The sequence below is a fragment of the Pomacea canaliculata genome, linkage group LG1 (genome assembly GCF_003073045.1).
Source record: "Pomacea canaliculata isolate SZHN2017 linkage group LG1, ASM307304v1, whole genome shotgun sequence".
In the NCBI taxonomy this organism is placed as follows: Eukaryota; Metazoa; Mollusca; class Gastropoda; order Architaenioglossa; family Ampullariidae; genus Pomacea; species Pomacea canaliculata.
In genome coordinates this window covers 37,311,722-37,338,214 of record NC_037590.1, presented here as the reverse complement: position 1 = coordinate 37,338,214, position 26,493 = coordinate 37,311,722, and the positions used below count along the sequence as shown (strand labels likewise).

The following is a 26,493-nucleotide window of genomic DNA, read 5'->3' as shown; positions in this document are numbered from 1 at the left end:
TGCATAACTATCTTCACAATACGACTCCTGTTTAGTGCAGTTCATGGTTTACTAAGCAGTAGTAAAGACAAAGGATGCTTCTGACAGGATATTTGGATAAGTGTTGAATTTACAGTGGCTAACACAGTAAGTACTTGCAGCCCATCTTTGCATGTTTCGTCGTGTTCTAAATGTTTATCGTTGATGAAACCCGTCTTTCACTTTTGGCTTCCCCACATAAATTTTCAGCATAGGACTTTATAATAATATAAATCATCAACACCAACCTGCAGGCGGCTGTTAAATTTAACGGAAAGATTATTCCGACTTCGCTGATTTTGTTAGAATCCATTTCAAGCCCCTCGTCTGAGAAGCACTTCTGTTGGGCTTCTATTGTTGATGGTCTGTTCCCGCAGTCAAGAGCGTGCACATGAAGAAAGAAGAAAACTGCATCTGCAAAAAAGTGTTCTCTCTTTTAATTGTAAAGGATGCGAGAAGCAACACTTTAAATAGGTTCTTCGGAAACAGCTGCATGGTTAATATGACGATGAAGATTGGTCAGTCAGGAAAATGCAAGTGATTGCGGTGAAGTTGTAATTCTCATTCAACTCATTCAACTCATTCAACTCATTCAACTCATTCAACTCCTTCTTGCCATCAAGCACTCAGTCCAAGACCTACAAGCTCCAGTGATTACTTTAAACAATGCATATACTTCTTAAAAAGAAACTGTTGGAACTCTCTCAATTAAAATGGTGATTGCATTAGGCTCTAGTCATATAACTTAACGAAAATACACCCAAAAAAGTGTTGAAACGCGGGCTCCTAAGATTGTCTTCAGTTACTTATCTACCAAAATTAGGTTAATCAAAAGAATTTTGACTAGTCTAAGCTATGCTAGATGTCCTACATTCTTCTTCTTGGCTTTCCTCGTTTTGTGGCTGTTGTCTCTACATCTCTTGTCTGCTTCTGTCTTTTCTCGTATGCTTTTCTAATGTCTCGATTCACATTCTGGATTCACATGTATATATATATTTCCTGTTAAATATGTTTATAAACACGTAAATTTGTTTGTGTGTGTGTGTGGGTGAAATGTGTTGAGGACGTGGTGATTAGAGCTAGAAAACGGGACCATGTCACTCTTCTCATTCATTTTCTGCACTGGCTACCTTGCATTCTCACATTCAGTACAAACTACGCTGTTTTAATTTCTTTGCAGGATTCTGCACTATTTCTTGAAAATCTCTGAACTTATCTTACCCTACATCATAACGTGACTATTCCACTCTGCGTTTTGATGACCGTACACTCTCTATCCCTGTCACCAGAACATCCATATATGGTCCCCGGATTTTTAGTTACTGTGATGCAAAACAGTAGAACTCTCTTCTCTTCCATATCCGCCATCTACCTACTATCGCTTGCCCTAAAACCACATTTGTTTCACGAACATTAGTTCTTACATTAAGTCAACATGGAGAGATGCTTGTAATGTTTCACACTTTGAGTTTGTTGAAGCACTGACCGTTGCAAACATATTCCTTTGTATAAACTAGATCATCCGAGGCTGCGTAAATATTTGCAAGGGAATGTGCCAAACATTGGAGGTCTGCCACACAGTCACATCAACTCAGGGATCGTCATCACCCGAGAATGTTCGACCTTCTAGAAGACGGCTTGAAACAGCCACAACGTCAGTCATTTACCGACGCAAACCTAGCATGCATTTACAGCAAAACAGTATTGAAATTCCATCAGACTTTGTAGCCTCAATGTAAGGTTATGTTTTTAATGGAGCACGTGCACATGCCGTGTTTTTACCGTTGTGGGTTTGGGTTTTTTGGTTGTTGTTGTTGTTTTGATTTTTGCTTTTTTGTTTGTTGTTGTTGTTTGTTGGTTTGTTTGTTTGTTTGTTTGTTTGTTTGTTTGTTTGTTTGTTTGTTTGTTGATCAGTCAAATAAATTCACAGTGTTTTAATATTAATATCTAATTTTTTTCTAAAACAGGTTCTGAAAGAAAGAGAGAGAAACAACATTTAATACTAGACAAACGAACTATGTCACACACTTTGAAAACTTATTAGCTTATAACGAAGCAGGGCCGCCGAGAGCCAGCCCGGGCCCCGGGACAGACGACCTCTCCGGGCCCCTTGTACTTGTAATCTTAAATTATTTTCCCAGTATATAATGTATGTTTACAATTCGAATCTCAATATCTACACTTCATTCAGTAACGAAATATAGACTGCAAACATTAGGACAAGTGCGCTAGGATCTACATCACTACTTGAACATAAAGTTGTTTACATGCGAGTGGTTAGTAAATTAGGAAAAATGATGTCAAAGGATCAGACTTGTAGCACCCCGCTCTCCACAGACCCCCTCCCCCCGAGTAAGGACTGTTACGTCAGCAGCGATGTCAAAACCTCGACAGATTAGAAAAACGGCTAGAGCGTAAAGACAGTACAACAATCATTTCCAACAGCCTTTGCAGGTGTGATAAAGATAGCTATTCGCCGTATATACAAGGAACGGTGTCTGGCATTACACAAATACAACAGTGTCCGCTCGAGTAATAGAGGTCCATACAATACCGGGTGCACCCATTGCCTTAAAATAACACGAGTGGTCTTTGCGGGCTTTACGACTCGCAAAAGTCGATAATACAATCGAAATCGATTGTTCTTGCTAGCCGAGACTCCACTGCCAGGACTCCTATGCTGCTTAACCGATCTTGGCACATTGTTGACCGCAACACGTTCTTTACTCTGGCCAGAATGCTGAAAGAACGTTCTGCTTGAGCGACGGTAACTGGCAATGTGCAAAAGATTCTAAGAATCACTGTTATATTTGTGAACAGGGTGTCGATCTTTAGATAGTGTAATTTATTTAACAGTTCTAAGGGTGTCAGTGATAAATCTCCGAGGTTAGCATTATGAATTGCTTTTAAGTGTTCAAGTTCACTAATCAAGTTCTCCCCCGATAAATCAACGCTATACTTCTTAGCAAGGATGCTAGCACTTTTACACATTTCTTCATCACTCATTTTTTGGGTACTTCCATATCACCCCAAACACCGTCTCCAGGTTCTTGGCAGCGTCATAACGAGAGGTCATGTTTCCAATGACACAGTCCAGAACACGGTAAAAAACGTTGCGCTTGAAATGATCTTCTGGAGTGCAAGTGTCTTCTGTATCAACTGTCGTGCCATCTGGACATAGTTTCTTTCGTTTCCTCCTCCAACCCCCCGTAGTTGCACCTGTAACCAGCAATCTCATGGCACGAACGTTCTTCTGGGCGGTTCACACGCGATAAAATCTTTAGTGTCCAGCGGCCGTCGCCTCTTGGCTTGTCCAGCGAGAATATGATACCCGCTGACTACACTTCTCACGACAGGCCCCAGTACCCCGAAATTGTATTCTACAGACTTGAAACTCAACTTCTGCATGTGTAATGCTTGGGTGTTCTGTCCTTAGACCTTTCTTTAAAAGAAAAAGAAAATTAAGGAGAAGAAGAAAAAAAATCCACTGACCAAGGCCGGGCCACCTTGACAGCCGCGGGCCCGGGTACACCAGACCCCCTTGTCCTCCCGCCCCTCTCGTCAGGCCTGTAACGAAGTACATAATGCAACTCAATAAATTATACTCACAGGAAACGACAGCCAAGAAGACGTTTTGCTCCATATTCACTCCTCAAAGCTCCAGTAAACAAAGCAGCGAGTCTAGTTGTAATCTGAATATCCCTAGCGCTGTATGAGACTATAATGCCTTCCTTCTCAGAAAAAGCTCCAAGCATCTGCTTCCCGTCGTCCCGATGCGGAATTCTTTTTCCCCACCTGAAATATTGGGGGGGGGGGCGGAAATTCAGCCAATCGGAGTTCACGCAAAATATGCCATAAAAGGTCAGTGTGACCCACACCTGTTCTGGCTGTTCACTGCGATAACTGCGCGCCGTCAACAAAACTTGGGCCTCGAGGAATATCACGTGATACACAGTGTGAAACAGCTGTATAACGTAAGAGAATGGTTTCTCATATCTCTTAAGCGCGTACTTGAAAAATGACTTTTATGGCATATAAGTATAGTATTCGACTTTACTAAAATACAGTTACAGTCTCGGTTACCTCGGATAGCGAATTTTTCGGTTAACGAACAAAAATTTGTCTCGATAGCGAACAAATTTCGGATAACAACAAAAATTTCGTTAAAAATTTGTCTCCGATAGCGAACAAAATTTAGCCCACGTGAACCACACCGCGACCGACCAGCATGTCATCAGTCGAGACAGTTACGATCGACTTATGCGCATCCTTCTTATTTTAGTGATTTTGTGCTTATTTTTAATAAGTGAGGTAAACAGAATGATTTCAAGTATTGCATGCGTCTGTCGGATGTTGATGTCTTTTTGAGTTTTATAAAAAAGACAGAAGGGACACTGGAAGTTTTTTCTTCCTCAAAGCTACAGAAAAGGGAAGTCTCCCCTATCATTTCAGGTGGGAAATTTAAGAATTAACTGATACCTATCTATATATATAGCCTGTAACTTTCAAATTTTCCCAATTAAATCTGTTTCCATTTCTTATGAAAAATTGTTTGGATAACGAACATTTCGGTTAACGAACAGCTTTCCAGAACGGATTAAGTTCGTTAACCGAGGTTCCACTGTATATACAAATTAGGTAGAGGGTAAGATAGATATCTTCTCCTAACCTTTTGGGGTTCGTTGGGAAGTGATCGAGATATTAATTAACTTATTAAGAGACCTTACTCTTTCGGATCCAGCTTTATACGATGGAGTGCCTTCGTCAACTTTACCTATCCCACCCGTTTAAGGAGTCGGGTACTTCAGTACTTCGTCTCCCTTTTTGTAAGATTTATAAGCACCAGTGAATGTGTTTTTGCTTTTAAAATGGTGACAGAAACAATATGGAAATAACACAGGAAACTTTTGCGACGCAAAAGTCGTACTGCTTCGCATAATGCGAGCGGTTGTAGCAAGTACACATGTACACATTTATGCACAAATTATATGCATGCACAGACAAATGCACAAACACAGGATAATATAATTTCCATTAACAGCACGTCTTCTTTATTTAGGTTACTGTCTTCAGTACAAAAGCCACAGAAAGATTATAACTTTCCAAATATTCGTGTGAGAGCTTCAGGATCAGTGTTCATTCCATGTCTATAAAACCAGTAGAATTTTATATCTGGCTGCTCAAAAAAGCGTATTACCTGATAGATATCTTTTGAACTACCTGTTAATTCTGATAATGGTATAATGTCAGATTTGAAGAGGTTAATGTTGTTTCTTCTTCCCCAAAATGTCAGATGAGAAATCCTCACAGAGTCCTCATTTTCATTAACACTGATGACGCCAACAATGCGACGAAAAAATGTGCTCATCACATAAAGCATAGCTGTGGCAAGTGAAGCTATACCACAAAATGATGCAAATCCTGATGCAGATATCATTCCCATCTTATACAAGTAGGTGGTAAGGGAAAGTGATCCTACCGTTAGTATTGTCTGATAAATTTTTAGCCTGGAAACAACTTTTGCATGGACAATATAGCGAAAAGTATAGATATTTCTAAACTTTACACTGTTTGCATAATGCACAGTCTCTCTGTCACAAGTTTTGTGATCAGTGCATCCTTGTTTGTCAGTTTTAACAGGATGAGAAACATCTTGAATCTGCACTTTTGACAATTCCTTTGCACTATGGTTAGCCTCTGAAGCAGAGTAGGACCTTAACCATATACCATTTTTCCAGTTCACATGCAGCACAGAATTGCTTCAGTTTAATGTCAGTGTTCCTGCACCAGTTCTGCATGGCATATGCCTGATGGTGTGAAAAACTGTTGATAGTGCCATCTGGAAAAATCAAGTGTCAGCGATAGCAACAATCCAACCATCTGTTCAGTGTCCTAAAGAGCTAATATTCATGATTAAGTCATGATTGTAGGCTCCTCTAATGAGTTCAATAAAAATGTATGCAGGGAATCTCAAAGGGATGTACATGAAAGACAAACTGTAAAATAAAATAAAGGATCACAAGCATCAGCAACAGATCACATCATGGCCATCATGAACAAAGCGCATGGAGATAAAGAACTGAGAAGTAAGCAGAAGAGTTTTATTAAGAAATAATTAGAATACACTGAAAACAAAATCTGCAGGTGGTTTATTATGTAAATGGGACGCAAACAAAAACATCTGTAAACATCAATACCCAACTTAAATAATGTAAGCCTATTATTTAAACATTAAAGTTTTTATATGAAGTTCCTCAGGTTTAGTCATCATCTTTAACAAATAAGTTAAATTAACAGGGTCATTACAATCCTGGTTAATACTTATGTGAAAAATAATTTTGTGTTCATGTGTTAATGGCAAGGAAAGGAATCCCTCAATCACGAACTGCTAGTACCGAACGTACACCAAAAAGTCAAAATTCCACCACGTTTTCAACATTACAAAGATCTTATTAGTTTACCTTATGATAGTGTCAATAATGACTACACGAATCGAACTACACCACATCCTCAAAAGAAAAAGAAAACGGGATCGTCTTATCGACAAGATTAAGGAGCTCATATACGAGCGAAAAATGGGAAAGTTTGGAAGGTCATAGACAAAAGTTTAAGCTATCCCTGAAAGCTCAATATAAATAATTACAATATAATTACAATTATAATTATAAATAGGTAATTTAATTTTTTAAAATTGCGTCAATTCTCATCAACTTTTACTTTTGACTATTTGAGCAGAGAAAAAAAACCCACCGAATTCATCAAGATAATAAAAGTCTGTGGCGAAAACAATGACAGGGAAGATAACTCAAGAAACATCCATTAAGCGAAATAGTGTATCTTTGAACGCGAGTCAAAACTTCACTGAAAAAAGCTCACATATATTTCGGCCTAAATTGTTAGATAGATGTCCTATCAACAATTAAAAGTACACACTTTATATGTTTTCACCTTCGTCTGAGCGTAGACATGTAAAGGTTAATTTATGTACTTCTACCAATCCATCAGCATGAAGATATCATAGAAGGCCAGAGAAGATGATGCACGACCACTCGCGATATTAAAGAAGCAATTAGGAGTCAACATTTACAAATCTACGCGCTTGTTAGTACTTCCATAACTCGTTTTAATCAGTTTACTGAAATACTGGGGTCTGTCAGTGAACTTTGTGACATGCTTATTACTGTTAATTACTGCGATGTACACTTAAGCTTGTTTGGTAATGAGGAAATTAATATACACACTAAGGTTAAACATTGCATATTTTCTAATCTGCCTCATCATTTCAGCTTTGTGGATTAGACTTTTAGCTGTAGTATGTAAAACTAAGTTACACTTTTTAGTGCTGTGTACTCGAGCGTGAATCTCGACGGCAATGTCAGGTGTAATCATGGACGTAGGGGATCTAAGTTCGTGGTGTAATGTATTAACTTCCCGTTTTTTACAAATCAATGATTTTTTTTTTTTGTTTTCACACAAATGGATATTAATCATCCTAACATATTAAAGTGTAAAAGAATTGTAATGGCAACTAACGTCTTTTAAATTGATAAGTCTAACTCGTCGATCACTCTGGCACTGACAGGGCGATGACTCCACAAAGCTCACCGCCATGCTGTTTATCGTATCCGCGGACCTAATATTTATTTTCCAAATTACAAACCTTATTTTGTTTCTAAATTAAATCAATAGTGAATCAAAAGTTTATTAATTAAAACAAATTTTTACATTCTTCTGAAAATAAAACCCGTTTTGTTGAATCTCTGCAAATAATGATCGACCGAGATTTTATGCGAGACGTAAACTTCGAAGTGTTACCAGAGAGCTTAGATTTGGCTGCCTTGCCGTGATATAGCCTTAGTTGCTGGCTCGGTTTAAAAACCAATCTTACACCCATCTCCGCGACAACCATCAGGTACCAAACACTTATATTTTCTCATCAGTGTACCACTCGGCCACAAACACCAAAAAAGACGACAGATGCCAATCAATATAACAGCACTACTTCTGTTGTAGGCCTTTCACATAATTAACAGTGTTATATTCCAAAAAAGAGAAACAAAAAAGAATTGTTGTCCCACGACTTAAAATAAGTAGTTTTACAAAACTTAAGTATTCTTCTGTCTGTGTTAATGTATGGATGTTGTTGACAACATTTGATCTGCATGGTGTATCTGAAATTGTTCAAGTACCACACAGTTCATGAAGAAAATATATAAACAAAACAAGTAAAGTGTAACAGCATGGCATGATTTTATTTTTGAAAAATCTCCTTGAGACTGGACAATGTATAGTTTGCAGCTGAGTATATTGCCACCTGTGGGAAAACTTAAATTTTCACATCTGAGAACAACTAAAGATACAACAGTTTTAAAACTCAGCAATCAGCAAGGCAATAAAAAACAAAACCAGTAGTACTCGATCTGACACACACACACACAGATAAGATTTTTAAAATTTCAGGATAGAAAAATAAATGCAAAAAGCAATAAAATTCAAAACAAGTGACTGTTAACATAGCAGGATGATTATCATTTCATGCATTCTTAGTGACACAATGAACAGGAGCAAATAGTGAGTAGCACAGTGAAGCAGCGCCATACTGGCCTGTCATGCAGCCAAAGTGTGCAAGAAGACTGTCACTCACATATTTAATACATTTGAAACTGTGACAAAAGTTTGTGGCATACAGTAAGACTTATTTTGTTTACATCTTAATTTTTTTCCTGGTTCAACCTGAAACTACATCAATGGTTGAATACAGGTTTAAGGAGAAAAATATGAAAACACTGGCCTTCTATGTGTTGTTGTTTATATGTTTTTATGTACTTCTATGCTTGAATTGCGTCTTCGCTGACGAAAAAAGAAAAAACGGTTGAAGTCAATTCTATTCAGATATGGAGTTACATTCAGGGTGCAAAGGTCAGACTTTTGTCAAAGTGTCACATAATTGCCTGGCTTAGTGCGACTACAGGCTACTGGGACTGTCATTAACAGTGCACAAGAACATTATTCAGGGTAAACAATAAAAAGTGACCTTGTGTCGAACTATAAATTCAAGTATTCTTTTGTTAACTATCAGCCTGAGAAAAGAAACTTTCTTTTAGGACTGTGTTTAGAATAAAGTATATTAATAAGTAATAATAACATATAGTTAAAAGGATTGACTGACGTATGTATTCTGAGATATCATTTTCTACATTTATGGTGTAATTTTTATTAGTTACTGCAACAAAATATTTGTTAATATAATTAAATTTATACAGGCCTATATGTATAAGAGGTTATAAGAGTTATAGTTGCTTTGCAAATGTCCAGGATAGCGTCTTTGGCATTTATAACTGGACTACTTGCAGACGATTTTTCCAGTTAACTAATAAAACAATGCTGGTGTATACAAAGCTTCCTGTCTAGCCACAGTTCGGCTTCACTTCTAGAACGAGGCTGCTGTATACAAAGCTTCCGGTTTAGTCACCTTCATTTAGGCTCGCCCGATACTAACAGCGGAGAACTTCCGCAAGAGGCTTAGAGTTGGTCTCGGCAGACAGACACCAGTCCACCTCTACACGACCGTTGTTCAGTCAAGGTGGCGAACGACCACTGAGGCCATGTTGAAACACGGAAAACCAACACGAAATTTTTTTAACAGATTCTAACTCGGTAAACAGGCCGCAAACGAAAGCTAAACAGGTTTTTCAAATCATTTGCGGAAAGTTAGCAGTGTAGGACGGTCACACAGGAAAAAACAGGGCTTTTTCGGAAAAATGTCGTGTTTCTCGTGTGTCCACACCTTTAATTCCAATACAGTGGAACCTCGGTTAGCGAACGCCTCGGATAGCGAATATTTCGGTTAACGAACAAAAATTTCGTTAAAAATTTGTCTCGGATAGCGAACAAAATTTCGGATAACGAACAGCCACGTGAACCACACGTGACCGACCAGCATGCAATCACTCGCGCTCGAGACACAGTTACGATCGGTCGTTCCTTATCTATGCGCATTCTTCTTATTTAGTGATTTTTGTGCTTTATTTTAATAAGATAATCCTCAATAGTAGCTCCAAAGAAGATTAAGAGCAATTAATAGTAGTGAGGTAATGACAAGGAAGCGGCCAACAAATGAATTGAAAAAAGAAATGATTTCAAAGTATGAAGGTGGCATGCGTCTGTCGGATATGTGATGTCGTATTACCGAAGAGTTTTACAAAAAAAAAAGCAGAAGGAACAGACACTGGACAAGTTTTTTCCTTTAACATCAAAGCTACAGAAAAGGGAAGTCTCCCCGATTTTACAATGTCACGTGTGCTCGTGGAGGGAGAATCCAATCAGTAATTCCACCCTTCCTCCCCACACCTCCATCCACCTACGCCGTCAAAACGGCAAGTTTTCTGATGTTTAAATGCTTTCGTTAATGTGTTTATGTTTATTTAACTCCATTTATATTGCATTATAACTGTTCTCATTAAAACAAATACCTATATACTAATATAGCCTGTAACTTTCAAATATTAGCGAGTCAACAGGGGCTGGGAACCAATTAAATCTATTTCCTTTATTTCTTATGGAAAAAATTGTTTCGGATAACGAACATTTCGGATAACGAACAGCTCTCCAGAACGGATTAAGTTCGTTAACCGAGGTTCCACTGTACTATGGTCGTTTGCTGGTACTTTCTTTTTGACCGGGAAGCAGCAAATCACACAAACAACACAAATCTCCTTATTACAAAGCTACCTTCAACACTCGAGAATATGCTACTTACACGAAATGATGATAAAGATGAGTTGTCTTGCCATCTCAACTTCTCAAGACTTCGATAAACAAAGAGGGGTAAAGGTTGCTATAATCACAAGTGTGTGTCTACCGAGTTCACGTCTGACTGGAGCAAGCTACACATAACAAATAAGCTATATCCTGGTTCAGCGACATTTAATAATAACAGGATTTTATGGTAGGCTACTGCAAACAATAGCGTGTCATTGAGTGAGATCTTAATAAATACAGTAGCCAGGCAACCGTGTTGGGGCTTTCCAAGTGGGACCGAGGTAAAGGTAAGGTAAAAGGTCAGTCATCTCCCAGCCTATTTAAGTCGTTAGGAAGTGATGTGTTTGATACCTAACTCTTCTCTGGGCCAGTTTAAAGTGAGGGCAGTGCCCATCTCCTCAACCGTGTCATGGGAGAGGATAGTCTAACCCGGGTAGAGATACCGCCCTACCTCCACATAAAATTAAACATCTGAGGCTAATTAGAAGTCTAATTATACCCATACGCATACATTTACAGAACATATTCAATATATGCATGATTACATGACCTGTAATGAGACAACACACATGCGCTACACATCGAAATAAAAATTATTTTCATCCAGAAATATGCTGCCTCCCCACCCTACAGACCTACAACAGCTGCACACTTTTAATTAAATGTTTGTTTGATCAGCGACTTAGCTGTTTGTACATAAAATCAACAAGAACAATATTGGCACAAGAAGACATTGGTAGAATTTCCAGTCTTTAAGAAAGGCTTAAACTAAAACTATAGAGCTTTGTCTTGCCCTGCGACATTGGCATAGGGAGTGGCTTCGTGTTACATGGCATTGTACAGTCCGCACACTACCAGCGCAGTCAGGATGAGCAGTGACATTCCATGTAGCATTGTAGCAGCACTGTCAATGAACTTATTTGTTTCTGGATCGCAGACTGGAGTCTTCACGGTGACTGGACTGCAGGCAGGTGGTTTCTGGTAAAGCTTGAAAGTCTCGACGTACACCTTCGTCGTGGGACATCCACAGGTGGGCAGGACTTCACTGAAGCACTCCATGTAGCCGGCGTAGGCGCTGTGGAAGCACGAGGGGAAAGGTACACGTGACAAACATAGTGAGGAGTAAAGGACACGCTAAGGATGCGCTAAATTTCTCTTAGCTTCGATTAAACGGTACATCTTTAGGTCTTTTGTCACAAGAGCTCTTTCGCTCCCAAAAACAATGTGATTTTAATCGCGGCACAGGGAATAGATTTTGTTTTATCCCATTTATTATGTCCTGAGTACAAAAGCAATGGCCACCATGGCAGAAAGGCGTTTTGTGCTAAGGTATATGACTGTCAAAGTTCAACAAACTCTTTTTTAAGAGAAGTAAGAACAATATCCGGAGAAAATCACATAAAATTTGCAACATTCAGAGCTTTCATGAGATTCCTCAGAGCTTTAAGTGATTTTGATAACTCCGGAAAATGTGCTTGCCTCTTTCATACTTACTAGCAAACTGAATCAGTAGTAATTGAAACATTTTTTGGATAGCTGACTCCTTTTTGGTAGAAACAGTCAGATAGGCGAACGCCAAGTGCCTCAACACACTTAAAATTGATCACTAAAAAAAAAAAAAAACGAAACAGTAGCATGGAGCTATTTTCAAATGATTACGTCCATAAACATTGCCTTCATTTTCAACAATTAAATATATCTTGGAAAACTTTCCCACCCCTACCCTACACCGATACACATTGTTGTTAATAGTTGTGATTATAGTCACTTGACTAGTCCACCTGCTTGTCTTCCTCTTTGGATATATGACACTCTCAATCTTTACTGTTCGTTCCCTGATTCCTTTTTATTTTCTATGTTTGCCTTTTATCAACTTTTAACTAACATACTTGTTTCCTCATTTTCCTACTTGTCTTATTGTAAATTGAACGCCAAAACCTGCACTGTTATGATAAGACCCAAAGTGTCGATAATAAAATTTGATAATCTTCAAACACCCATTAGTCACAATAAGTAGTCATCGATTTAATAATCTTCAAATACTCTTTAATTATAATAAGTACGCATTCATTTGATATTCTTCAAACACTCATTAGCCAAATTTGTTTTACATTATAAATCTTTGTAAACATGTCTATGATCCCTTCCTACGAAACGAAAAGATTGATTCAGAGGGTATTCTTATGTTCATGGTTAGCATGGTAGCACCATCTTCTTTCTAAATAGGTAAACTGGAAATGTTGTTACCATTGATATTGTCACAAATCGATTTTACGGTCAATTTTTGATTTTCGGCAGATGGAATGTAGTCTCTGTACTCTGCTGGCAGACATTGTATGCTGACCTGTGTGACACACATCATGGCCCTCTGGAAGCGGCTCTGATCACTGTACATCAAAGACATAGGTCAATGCAGAAATACCTGTCAGGCTTGTTTTATGAGGGTTTATTCTAATCGTGTATATTCTCTCGTGTTTATTATCACTTTATTAAAAACCTCTTTGTCTTAAAATATAAGATCAATTAGTGTAAGCACAATAATATGCGAGTGAGATAAATATTATCAAAATCAGAAATCAAAATTTGATGATTTTCATAATTCTAGTGAATTCAGTTGGGGAAATGGCATGCTTAGGACAGAAGTGTCCCTTGTGCTCACTATGAATTTCACTAGATGTTTCGATTCTTGAACGATATTGTTACTGCTCCATATTTGCACAATATTCACACACACACACACACACTTCCCTTTAAACAAGATGAGCATTTTAGACCTTAACCTTTTTACATTAATAAAATTGTTACATTAATTTCTGTTTTTGAGGTCTTTAATGTAATGGGGCGCAGCTTATAAATAAAGTAAAATACTTTTTTTCTAGATTAATCCATTCGCATGTGATCAATGATCATTTCACATTGCTTGACTGCGCGAATGCTGTACACGTGATGCAAATATTTAGTTTTCATTCATTTTCTTCACCTGCATATCTTCTGCAGCCCATCGATGTCAAGGGTAGGAGACTGAATGACACTTTGCTTGGACTGACTTTGACCACTCGCGGTAAACTTCGGTGAAGGCCTTCGCGAGTGAAACACTCCTCTTGGCCCTGATGAACACTGGAGTGATTGGAACAGTTCACGACAGGCAGTGAAGTGAGCGCTGTGAACACCATTACAACACTGGATGACACAAGAGTTCTAGACGAAACCCCTTACGAAATATCCGAAATATCCAAAATATGCAAAATAGCTAATAAAGGGGGTAAAACTGTAAGCTTACTTGACCGGTGTTTCACTTTTAGTTATAGTATGTTTTAACTTTATAATGAGTTAAAGTATGCTTCAATAAGTTACTTTAGTAATGTCTGAGAATTATCTTTGATGTGTTTTTTTAGGTTATATTAAGAGACGATATCTGCAACTTCTCAATGTCCGCCTTTTCAATTGGGCGTCACTCATATACTGGATATGAATTCGTTTTTTTCTATGTACCCTTAGGCAGACGGAAAGTAAAATAAAGTGACCAATTTACATAGGATAGATAATAATTTTAATTATAAATAATGTTGTATACATATATGAATAAATGATTTATAATTTTAGGATTGCTTTAAAACAATTTCTTACAGTTTGGTTTGTTGTCAAAGGGCGAGCAAGCAGGTGGTCTAAAATATTTGTCGATAATGTCTAGAACTGCCTGAAGGGTCTCGCTAGAACAGACTTCAAGCTTCTCTTGTGCACACTCATAGGCAATCTGTAAAGAGCTGTGAAACAAGATAATGAACTTAAAAAGACAACAGAAATATTTGTTGAGTCTCAGTGGATGAAAGGGGTATTTACACCCAAGTTTTATCAGATAAAGTGACCTAGCAGCTATCAATCCCGTTTTATCAAAGAAAGTGATCTTGCAGCCTTCAAGCCCGTTTTTTTTCTGCTTCGTCACCTATTCATCTTTACTACATGCTTAGCTTCTGTGACTTTCTCAAAGGTCCTCATGAAAAAAGAAACCGTGCCGTGAAGAAGACCAAGAGCAGTGACAAGTAATAACAGAAATTAATTACAGTTTGACATCTTCCTTTAAAATAGTAAAGGTTTTTGCACTTCTTTCAGTCTTGATTCCTCTATGCATGCTATAGATGGAGTCGCATTTATTTATCACATAAACTACATTCGATTTATCACTTAATTGGTTGTCAAGTTAATCGGGACTTCTGTACTTTTCTGGCTAGTGAATCGCAATCCATCTGTCTGGACTGAATGTGACGATTTTAAAGCTTAATAAAGCAGGATACTTATGTCACAACTGTATCAAGTTTTTCTAATTCATAAAGTACAATTTAGTACTATTTAATAATCATTATTTTATAGTCACAAAAATAAATCCCTTTCTTCATTACAGATGTAGAACGTGTCATTTTAACGAATGCAATATCAAAAGTCACCTTTTTATCTTCAGACTTTTCTTACCTGCACACGATGTTTTGACTATCAGCATCATAGTTTCTTTGGCTCTGCTTCTTTGTTTCGGCGCACTTTTTCATTCCTTTATCAGCCTTGTGCAGGCAACTGTCTTCAAGAGCTGGTACAAAAAGCGAAATAATGAAATAATCACGAACACTTGGAAACTTTAGTAAACCATTCAAAATATCTTCGAAATCAATTTTTTGGTTTTATCAAGTTAAAGCTCTCTGGAAATGCATCTCTCACGACTGTATCAGGCGCGTTGTTATTTGTGTACTTCGTCTGTGTTTGACTGTCTAACATCAAGTCGTATTTGATAAATTAAGTTTCAATCAAATGAACCTAGTTTTAAAAAGAAAAAAACAACACCCTAGAGCTCTTCACATTTTTGGCGGACGGGTCCAAAGGCGTCCGCTGACCGCACCTTGCCCATCCCTGTTGTAGAGGATGCAGATTGATATGTTAATGTATTGTAAGCTTTTATGCATGTGAATATTTCTGAGCAAATCGCTATCTATTTAATTGTTATACAGTGATACCTCGGTTCTCGAACGCCTTGACTTTCGACCAAATCGGTATTCGACCAGGAAATTCGAGAAAATTTTGTCTTGAAATTCGAACAAATATTTGGAACTCGAACATCCGAACGTCCGAGATGAGCCGAGTTGAGCCGAATGGCGTTCATTCAGCCCAGCGCGCCTTGCTTGCGTCATCAGTGACAATAACCATCCCCCTTCCCTCCTCCCTCCACATTCATTCCCTCCTGCCATAAAGTTTGGTACAGGTACACTAAATGAAACACAATTTATACTGTACTGTACTGTACAGTACATTTTATATTTTTGTTTTTTTGTTTTAATAAATACACTTTTATTTCTTATTTCTTGTTGAGACTCATGTTTTTCTACATATTATATACAAATTAGGCCAGTAAATAGGCATTTTCTGGGGCTTGGAACGAATTAATCCAGTTTCCATTATTTCCTTTGGGTTTCATTGCTTCGGTTCTCGAACAATTTGGTTCTCGACCGTCCTCCCGGAACGAATTATGTTCGAGAACCGAGGTATAACTGTACTATATACGGATGTCCTTTGCTTTTTTTTTTTAATTCTTTCTCTCTTTAGCTGGAAGATGTCTGTTAATGTTGTATTGTAATATTAAAAATTTTGTTTTCGTTTTGCACATGTTTAAATGTTACATTTAAATTTCTTATCATTTAATTCTAATCATCAATGGACTTCGATTTATTCCGCAAAACAATATCGCCCATCACTTCTTGTCTTGTTTAAAGTAATCGCCCTTGGATTAACAAGGTTATCTACCAACCGACGAGATTCTTATCTAGAGTACTTCCCCTTGATTCCAAACCATGGCTTTTTCCGTCACTGCCTTATCTTATCCCTTTGGCTCCTGGTGAATGTGTGTCTTGAGGACATTAATACTTACCTTTCACATGCTGGCACACGTAGTCAGTGCCTTCAACCAGGCTGGAATCATCTGGCAAGATGCTTGTACTCTCATCCACGCTCTTTAAACACTGTTTTCTGATGCCAAAAGCGCAAATAATGGCTTGTTTGTATTTGTCCTTGTTTCTGGACACAGAGCGGCGAAATATTGAGAGATTTTAACGTTCACTAATAACTGTTGGAAAAAAAAGAAAACAAATTACATAGTCTTTGATCGTCAGGTGTAAGACATTGCATTCTCACACACTGCATGCCACAGATTCCAACGGTGAAAACCAGACCTGTCTAATACTGAGGCACTCGCTCAGGAGCTACAGATTTACAGCTGCCTCGGACACCACAAAAAAACTGGTCAAAGGGAAAACACAAAAAGATATGGTCAGACGGCAAGAAAGATTAAGCACCAAACTCTAATGAAAAGTCTCTGAGTTTCATATCTCTTTCAGCATCATGATGCTAGGTCTGTAGAATATTGAAAAACTGACTAAAGTTTTGTATTTTCCAAATGTGGTGTATGTGACGATGTCTGAGAATAGACTGAAAAATACTGACAAGGACAACAGTAATTAAAAAAATATCGCGATTCATGCTGCTACTGAAAAAAAACTAGGCATTTGAGGTCGAAATTCCACTGAAGAGGAACTTGGGATATGAAGTGTGATGAAAAGTTAGTTTGAAGGCAAAGGTTAACCTGCCAAAGAACATAAACAGAAAAGAAAAACGCAAGCAAAATGACTGAGGAAAGTTAATTGTCCCTAAGGCCAAAACTGTCAGAGTACTGCCCCTGCACGTTGCACGGTTACTGCTCCTAGTTAGACAAAGCTGCACATATTCGATCTTCACAAATACGACTCCTGTTTAATGCAGTTCACGGTTTACTAAGCAGTAGTAAAGACAAAGGATGCTTCTGACATGATATTTGGATAAGTGTTGAATTTCCAGTGGCTAGCTGACCCACAATAAGTTCTTGCAGCACATCCTCGGATGTTTCGCCATGTTCTAAATGTTTATCGTTGATGAAACCCATCTTTCACTTTTGGCTTCCCCACGTAAATTTTCAGCTTAAGACTTTCATGATAATATAAATCATCAACACCAACCTGCAGGCGGTTGTTAAATTCAACGGAACGATTATTCCGACTTCGCTTATTTTCTTAGAATCCATTTCAAGCCCCTCGTTTGAGAAGCATTTCCGTTGGGCTTTTATTGTTGATGGTCTGTTCCCGCAGTCAAGAGCTTGCACATGAAGAAAGAAGAAAACTGCATCTGCAAAAATGGGGTTTTTTTAACTTTAAAGGATGTGAGCACCAACACTTTAAATATGTTCTTCGGAAACAGCTGCATGGTTTATATGACGATGAAGATTGGTCAGTCAGGAAAATGCAAGTGATTGCGGTGAAGTTGTAATTCTCATTCAACTCATTCAACTCCCTCTTGCCATCACGCACTCAGTCCAAACCTACAAGCTCCAGTAATTACTTTAAACAATTCTTACTTCTTAAAAAGAAACTGTTGGAACTCTCTCTTAATTAAAATGGCGATTGCATTAGGTTCTAGTTACGTAACTGCGTTTTTTTTTTTTTTTTTTTTTTTTGAAACGCAGGCTCCTAAGACTGTCTTCAATTACGTATCTACCAAAATTAGGTTAATCAAAATAATTTTGACTAATCTAAGTTATGCTAGATGTCCTACATTACTCGCCATATAAAGGGCCATCAAAATTGTTTCATTTATATTTCTCATCTCAAGGAATGGCAGGGTTGAATTACACTGATAACACAATGAATCTCTGACTGCTTGCCGACTCCAAGGAAAGGTGGTACCCACACATATATCTCCAACACGATTTACTGCTACACCACTTGCCGGTTAAAAAAAAATAACAACAACAAACTCTGTGACAATGATGATTCCTACAGATATTTCAACACAAAGCTTGCTCTCTCGCTGCTTTCATATCTCCCCCTGACCGACCAAAACAACTGTATACCTTCTGACAACGATACTTCATTAATTCTGTTGACTTATTACTAAAAGTTCAAATTAAGCAGCCCAGCACTAACCTTGACCTAAATATCTAGCCTTTGAACACTGAAAAATCAAGTGCAATATGGCTGGGAAGCAAAGTAAATTCAACAGCTAAGTATTTACCCCATTTACAGATGCAGTGGAACCCAGGAGAGTTCAAAATGCTGGTATTTGGTTTACTAATTAACTAAAAGCATGTATAAGTTAAATTATGATCGTAAGCTAGCCGAAATTAGAACATTTGTACAAGATTTGGCTGAAAAGACAGTTAATCCATTAGGAAGAGTAGCAATATCAAGTCTTAATCTTGTCAAAGTTAACACACTTGTGGTTATGCTGCCAAATCCCCCAGATCATATGTTAAACAACATTCAAAATCTATATTTTCAGTTTGTGTGGGGTGGAAACAAAGGATAAAATTAGCAGAGAAAGTGTCTATTAAAAAAGTAATAAGGGGGGGATTGACATACCTGAATGTAGAACTTATATGAATGCCTTAAAAACTAACATGGTTGCGGAACATAAAGAAAACCAGTCATAGCTGGAAAATGATTATTATGTCCTCACATAAAATGTTAAATTACCTAGACAAACTTGGCCCAGCAGTTGGCTCTTTTGTAACTGTAAATGTTTCTGGAAGGATGTTTTAAAAGCGTACGAGATATTTGGAGAAAGTGTTTGTGTGTAAACATATTGAAGAGATATATTCAGAGCCTATTTTTTGTAACAATAAATTAAGATTGGGAATAAACCATTTCTTATAGAAGTTGGGTAGACTAAAGGGAATATATTTAATTAAACACTTGCTGGATGAAAGAGAAATTTTCTATCATGTCAAGATGTTAAAAGGATTATATGATGTAAACATTATTTTGTCTCTCTAAATGGTTGCATAGATGCCTAAGGAATATATCATCAAGACAGAGAGAATGCAACTGATCCATCACCGCTTGCCTATGATACAAATACAAAACTCTTAGTGTAATTCAATCTGTACAGAAAGGTGCAAGACTGTACTATGATAAACATGGTAACTAAATACACATGTGCCTAACTGTTGCTCAAAATGGATACAAGACTAAATAGAAATGTAGATTGGCACATTATCTTCAGGAAAGTAGCCAAGATTAAGATATTAAGTTAAAATGGCTCCAAATCAGAGTCTTGCATAGAATATTGGGGCAAAAATAGCTTTATTTAATATGGGTCTAGAAATTGATGATTTTTGTAACTATTGTAGATGTGAAAAAGAAAACATTCAACATATTTTTTGGAAATGTAAATGTGTTCAAGATTTTGGAAAATTTTCAAAATTATGTGTCAAACAAATGTGGGATTATGAACAAGGATGATATTTAAGTGAAACCTGGTTTTATTTGGATGCAGTAATAACTTTGAGACAGATGATGTACTGGATTTAAATCTTATTACTTGCTAAATTATACATATATTGCAGATTCAAAAAAACCACACCTCAGTTGCAACATTCATTCAGATACTGCAATATAGATATAAAATTGAAATTTTTTAATGCACGCCTGGAAATGAAAGAAGAAAAAGTTGTACAACTTTGGCTACCTTATATGCACTTGTTGACCAAAAACTTAAGCAGTGACTAGACTTTCATACATGTTGATATACACCCTTATATGTCTTTTATATTGTTATATATGGTATAGTGCAATGGAGTGAAATGGCTAAACATAGAAATGCATATGATTAATAGGTAAATGAGGAATAAATGTTTATATAGTGTTAAAAAGAAAGCTAGTTTAATTGTTAGATACTAGATAGTATATTGAAATTACTTTAAATCAGAGTCCTGCACAAAAATGTGGGGCAAAATGTCTGGCACTATTTAATGTTTGTGATATGTTATGTATGCTTGTTATATTCAAGGAATATGATTTGGATGATTTTGTCATGTAATGTAATGTGTTAATGGAAAATAAATGTTAAAAAAAAAAAAAAAAAAAAAGAATATAAGTGATAAAAAAAAAAAAAAAATATTAGCCTTATTTTCAGACCAGAAACTTTTTCCACCTTCCTACCCTCCCGCGCAGCTCGAGCGCCCCGGTGGTCGCAACAGTTAGGCGCTGCTCACCAAGACAGTGGAGGTTGGCGTCCTAGTGATTCAGGTTCAGTTCAACTCCGTCACGATATTCTTTCTGCGTGTGGAATCTGTTTACAGGAGTGGATGCCTTGCCGTGATGTAGCCTTACGTGCTGGCTCGGCGTAAAAAAAGAAAAAAAATCCCCATCCGCACCTCCCATCCAACTCGCCACTTGGCTTTCCTCCTTGTGTGGCTGTTGTCTCTACATCTCCTCTTTGCTTCTGTCTTTTCTCGTATGCTTTTCTAATGTCTGGATTCTTAAGCATATATTCTGGATTCTCATGGATATATATTCTGTTATATATGTTCATAAACACGTACATTTGTGTGTGTGGGTGAAATGTGTTGAGGAAGTGCAGGTGGGTTCTAGATTGAAATGCCAGTGCTGGCTCTGGCGAACCTCGACACAACACATTCTCTGTCCTCCGACTAACTGCGCTTCCACTTCTGCGCTGTCTCCTCAAATTCTTCCCCTCGCTCTTCGTCCCCCTCCCATTCCAACCACATCCTGTCGCTAGTCGACCCCCTTCCGCTCTCCCTCTGTCACTGGGCTGTCACCCGTCCAGCGACCACCCCCCATCGCCAGCCTCCACCCTCCCTGTGTGCGTGTATGTGCCTGCTGTCTTCCAGCCTACTTGCATGCTATGTCCCATACTACCATATGTACACTCTCTATTCCTGTCACCAGAACAACCACATATGGTCCCCGGATTTTTAGTTACTGTGATGCAAAACAGTAGAACTCTCTTCGCTTCCATATCTGCCATCTACCTACCATCGCTTGCCATAAAACCACATTTGTTTCACGAGCATTAATTCTTACATTAATCAACATGGAGAGATGCTTGTAATGTTTCACACTTTGAGTTTGTTGAAGCACTTGCGGTTGCAAACATCCCTTTGTATGAGCTAGATCATCCGAGGTTGCGTAAACACTTGCAACGGAATGTGCCAAACATTGGAGGTCTGCCACATACACAGTCACATCAACTACGGGATCGTTATCTGCCAAAAATTGTCGACCTTCTAGAAGACGACTTGGAACAGCCACGTCAGTCATTTACCGACGCAAACCTAGCATGCATTTACAGCAAAACAGTAGTGAAATTCCATCAGACTTTGTAGCCTCAAAGTCAGGTTATGTTCTTCATGGAACATGCCGTGTTTTTACCGTTGTGGGTTTGGATTTTTTGGTTTTTGTTTGTTATTGGTTGTTTTTTGTTTTTTGTTGTTGTTGTGTTTTTGGTTTGTTTGTTTTTGGTTTTTTTTTTTGTTTTGTTTTGTTTTTTTTTGATAAGTCAATTAAATTCACCGTGTTTTAATATTAATATCTAATTTTTTTTTCTAAAACAGGTTCAGAAAGAAAGATCGAGAGTAACAACATGTAATGCTAGACAAACGTACTATATATACATATGTCACACACTTTGAAAAAGTTATTAGCTTATAACGAAGTGTATACATAATACACTGAACAAATTGTACTCACAGGAAACGATAGCCAAGAAGACGAGTTTCTCCATATTCACTCCTCAAAGCTCCAGTAAACAAAGCGGGGAGTCTAGACGGTAAACAACATGGAACTAACACAGCAAAACTTTGCGACGCAAAAGTCGTAATGCTTCGCATAATGCGAGTGTTGTAGCAAGTCAGAATAGACGCAGAAGATGCTAGTCGAGCCACAGCTGTTGAACGAGTAATAGAATTTTTTTTAAAGATAGCTGGAAGAGAAAAGGGGAGAGGGGAAATCGGTGTTTTACGCCGTGCCAGCAACTGAGGCTATATACAGCCAGCCCCGTAAACAATCCCACCTGCAGAGAAAGAACAGCGTGCCCGAGACGAGAAATGAACTCTGGGCAGCCAACCTTCACTGTATTGGGGACAGGCGCTAACCGTTGCGCCACCGGACCGCTGAGAAAAGGGAAAGTTTTGTCTTCCTAGAAAGGCGCAGCTTAAGGGCAGATTGAGAGATGAGCCATGGAGTCTATGGCTAATGCCATAAAGTAATGGGCCTGGAAGATACCATATAGTATTTGGAGTATTTGGCCCTATCAATGGGCTAGGAGTCACTTATCTCAGTAGTGGGGACTTGCTAACCAAAAGTAGCAAGACAATAAAAAAAAAGTTGTGGTCTGCCGTCCCCAAGAGGCAGCGCCAGTGTACATGATGCCTGGTCCACTAGAAATGGCGTCTACGAAAGAAGAAAGTGCTGTTGCTCGTCTCCAAGAAGCAGCACCGATTGGTTTTGCAACGTCTGTCTCCGAGTGTAGGCGTCTATGGTTTGAGGTACTTTTTTGTGTGAAAGATGTATATAATTTGGATTCCTGGAACAGCAGTCATCATTGACTGTTTCATAAAGCACACACTGGAACATCAATACTCAGTGACTGAAATTAAGGGTATCATCAGAATAAGTATTAGTGTTTGGAGTGTTAACAGTGACTGTATGTTGAACTTTGAGCCCCAGTATTCTTAATTGTGACTTTCAAACTAAGAAAGAAATTTTCTTTTAGGACTACGTGCGCAATAAGTCATCAGGTAATAATAAGAAGTAACGGATGTACAGTGAGAAATTGTGTATTTTTATTACTGTACCTTATTTTGTTACTATAATTAAATGTAGACAGGGCCTGCAAAGAGGCAGATTTAGTTGTCTTGTTTGTAATGAAAAAGAACACACAAGTCTAGGCAACTACTATGAATTGAGAAACCCCCCCCCCCCCCCCCTCTGTGACATGTTGTCAGTGGGTAACACTTTAACTTTAGGCATATTATAGTATCTATTCCTACATCAACGCTGCAGATGGATGGCTGAACAACAGAGTTTAAATCCATTCCAAAACCCAGGTCTATGAAGCAGTCCCAGCTATGCTATTTGTATTGACTGTGAGTCCCAGAAATTGAAGGGGTAGGGGGTGATAAATTGTGTTTTATGCCAATCCAGCAACTAAGGCTATATCATAGCAAGGCAGCCAGTCCTGTAAACAGATGGCACATGCAGAGAAAGAACAGCATGCCCGAGACGAGAGCTGAACCGAGGATGGCCAAACCTGCTGCATTGGTGACAGGTGCTAAACAGTGCACCACCGGACTGCCATCCACGAAGTTGAAAGTTGTATCCAATTGACTGTATTTTAATGGCACGCATAATTATGTTTATGCCAATATTGTGTCAAGGACAGACGAAGTAGGATTAGAACGTTTACATACATGTACACATTTATGCACAAATTATATACATGCACATATCACATGCACACACACCAGGATAATATAATTTCCATTAACAGCAAATGTCTTCTTTATTTAGGTTACGTTTCAGTACAAAAGCCAAGAAAGATTATAACTTTTCAACAAAAATATCGCGTGAGGAGCTTCAGGATCTGTGGTTCATTCCATGTCTTGAAACCAGTAGAATTTTTATATTTGGCTCTGCTCAAAAAAGCGTATTTACCTGATAGATATCTTTTGCACTACCTGTTAATTCTGATAATGGTATAGAATGTCAATTGCAGAGGTAATGTTGATTTCTTCTTCCCTCAAAACGTCAGATGAGAAATCCTCACAGAGTCCTATTTTCCATTAACACTGATGATGCCACAAATGCGAACGAAAAATGTGCTCATCATACATAAAGCATAGCTTTGGCATGCTGTAAAAGACAGTAAGTAGCTATACCACAAAAATGATGCAAATCCTGATGCAGATATCATTCCATATGTACAAGTAGTTGGTAAGGGGAAGTTGTATCCTACTTGTTACTACAGTCTGATAAATTTTTAGCCTGGATAAACTTTTGCATGGACAATATATAGCGAAAAGTATAGATATTTCTAAAAAAAACTTTACACTGTTGCATAATTGCACAGTCTCTCTGTCACAAGTTTGTGATCAGTGCATCCTGTTTGTCAGTTTTAAAGGATGAGAAACACTCTTGAAATCTGCACGATTTTGACAGTTCCTTTGGCTATGGGTTAGCGCTCTGAAGCAGAGTAGGACCCTTAACCATGTACCGCATTTTTTCAGTTCACATGCAGCACAGAATTGCTTTCGGTTTAATGTCAGTGTTCCTGCACCAGTCTGCATGGCATATGCCTGATCGGTGTGAAAAACTGTTGATAGTGCCATCTGGAAAAAATGCGCAGTGTCGAGCGGCGATAGCAACAATCCATCTTCTGTTCAAGTGCCTAAAGTGCAATATTCATGATTAAGTCATGAATGTAGGTTTCCTCTTAATGAGTTCAATAAAAATGTAAAGCAGGGAATCTCAAAGGGATGTACACGAAAGACAAACTGTAAAATAAAATAAAGGATCACAAGCATCAGCAACAGATCACATCATGGCAATCATGAACAAAGCGCATGGAGATAAAGAACTGAGAAGCAGAAGAGTTTTATTAAGAAATAATTAGAATACACTGAAAACAAAATCTGCAGGTGGTTTATTATGTAAATGGGATGCAAACAAAAACATCTCTTCTTGAACTTAAGCCAATATCCAACTTAAACAATGTAAGCCTATTATTTAAACATTAAAGTTTTTATATGAGTTCCTCGAGGTTAGTCATCATCTTTAACAAATAAGTTTAAATTAACAGGGACATTACAATCCTGGTTAATACTTATGTGAAAATAATTTTTGTGTTCATGTGTTAATGGCAAGGAAAAGAATCACTCAATCACCGAACTGCTAGTACCGACGTATGCCAAAAAGTCAAAATCCACCACGTTTTTCAACTTACAAAGATCTTATTAGTTTACCTTATGATAGTGTCAATAATGACTACACGAATCAAACTACACCACATCCTCAAAAGAAAAAGAAAACAGGATCTTCTTATCGACAGGATTAAGGAGCTTATATCCGAGCGAAAAAAGGAAAATTTGGAAGGTCATAGACAAGAAGTTAAGCTATCCCTGAAAGCTCAATATAAATAATTACAGATATTTTCATTTTTAAAATTACGTCAATTCTCATCAACTTTTACTTTTGACTATTTGAGCAGAAAAAAAACACCCACCGAATTCATCAAGATAATAAAATTCTGTGGCAAAAACAATGACAGGGAAGATAACTCAAGAAACATCCATTAAGCAAAATTGTGTATCTTTGAACTAGAGTCAAAACTTCACTGAAAAAAGACTCACATATATTTCGGCCTCAATTGTATATATCTTTCCTATGATGTCCTATCAACGGAATTAAAGTACACTTTATATGTTTTCACGCTTCGTCTGAGCGTTAGACATGTAAAAGGTTAATTTATGTACTTCTAGCAATACATCAGCATGAAGATATCATAGAAGACCAGAGAAGCCGAGATGCACGACCACTCGCGATATTAAAGAAGCAATTAGGAGTCAACATTTACAAATCTCCTCGCGCTCATTTGTACTCCATAACCTCGTTTTAAATCAGTTTCCTGATACTGGGGTCTGTCAGTGAACTTTTGCGACATGCTTATTACTGTTAATTGCTGCGATGTACACTTAAGCTTGTTTGGTAATGAGGAAACTAAGGTTAAACTTTGCATATTTCCTAATCTGCCTCATCATTTCAGCTTTGTGGATTAGACTTTTAGCATGTAGTATGTAAAACCAAGTTACGCTTTTTAGTGATGTGTACTCGAGCATGAATCTCTACG

General features: G+C 37.8%; 2 protein-coding genes and 1 long non-coding RNA gene across 5 annotated transcripts in view; 1 reads left to right on the top strand and 2 right to left on the bottom strand.

Moving 5' to 3' along the window:
* The window catches only part of LOC112558803, a 44,334-nt gene extending 33,113 nt beyond the window's left edge, over positions 1 to 11,221 (bottom strand). Inside the window, exons 1-2 of one of the 3 annotated variants that reach the window (XM_025229500.1) lie at positions 10,778 to 11,221; positions 267 to 432 (exon numbers count right to left, since the gene is read on the bottom strand). In XM_025229500.1, coding sequence (XP_025085285.1) covers positions 267 to 432; positions 10,778 to 10,811 — 200 coding nt within the window. In that variant the 5' untranslated portion in view covers positions 10,812 to 11,221. Of the gene's footprint in view, positions 1 to 266; positions 433 to 3,627; positions 3,789 to 10,777 lie in introns of those variants that run through there. The other 2 variants (XM_025229509.1, XM_025229493.1) reach the window with 2 other exon arrangements.
* LOC112558865 lies at positions 7,796 to 13,885 on the top strand. Its single transcript, XR_003098242.1, has 4 exons — positions 7,796 to 7,930; positions 11,717 to 11,876; positions 13,078 to 13,203; positions 13,777 to 13,885. It is a non-coding gene; the product is annotated as an uncharacterized LOC112558865 (long non-coding RNA).
* Positions 11,718 to 22,440, bottom strand: LOC112558848. Its single transcript, XM_025229564.1, has 9 exons — positions 22,338 to 22,440; positions 17,808 to 17,973; positions 16,688 to 16,833; positions 15,247 to 15,358; positions 14,407 to 14,543; positions 13,760 to 13,939; positions 13,027 to 13,166; positions 12,274 to 12,385; positions 11,718 to 11,854 (listed from the first exon to the last, which is right to left on the bottom strand). The coding sequence occupies exons 1-7, from the start codon at positions 22,369 to 22,371 to the stop codon at positions 13,138 to 13,140; spliced, it is 804 nt and encodes a 267-aa protein (XP_025085349.1). The 5' UTR covers positions 22,372 to 22,440; the 3' UTR covers positions 11,718 to 11,854; positions 12,274 to 12,385; positions 13,027 to 13,137.
* Between the last annotated feature and the right edge of the window lie 4,053 nt (positions 22,441 to 26,493).

Excerpts from the sequence above, each read along its gene's own strand:
- LOC112558848 (XM_025229564.1), bottom strand. The coding sequence starts at position 22,371 with ATGGAGAAACTCGTCTTCTTGGCTATCGTTTCCT. Across the intron at positions 15,359-16,687 it reads CGTGTGCCAGCATGTGAAAG|CTCTTGAAGACAGTTGCCTG; the intron begins GTAAGTATTAAT and ends TTTTTGTACCAG. Across the intron at positions 13,940-14,406 it reads CTTTGACAACAAACCAAACT|CGCTCACTTCACTGCCTGTC; the intron begins GTAAGAAATTGT and ends TGGTGTTCACAG.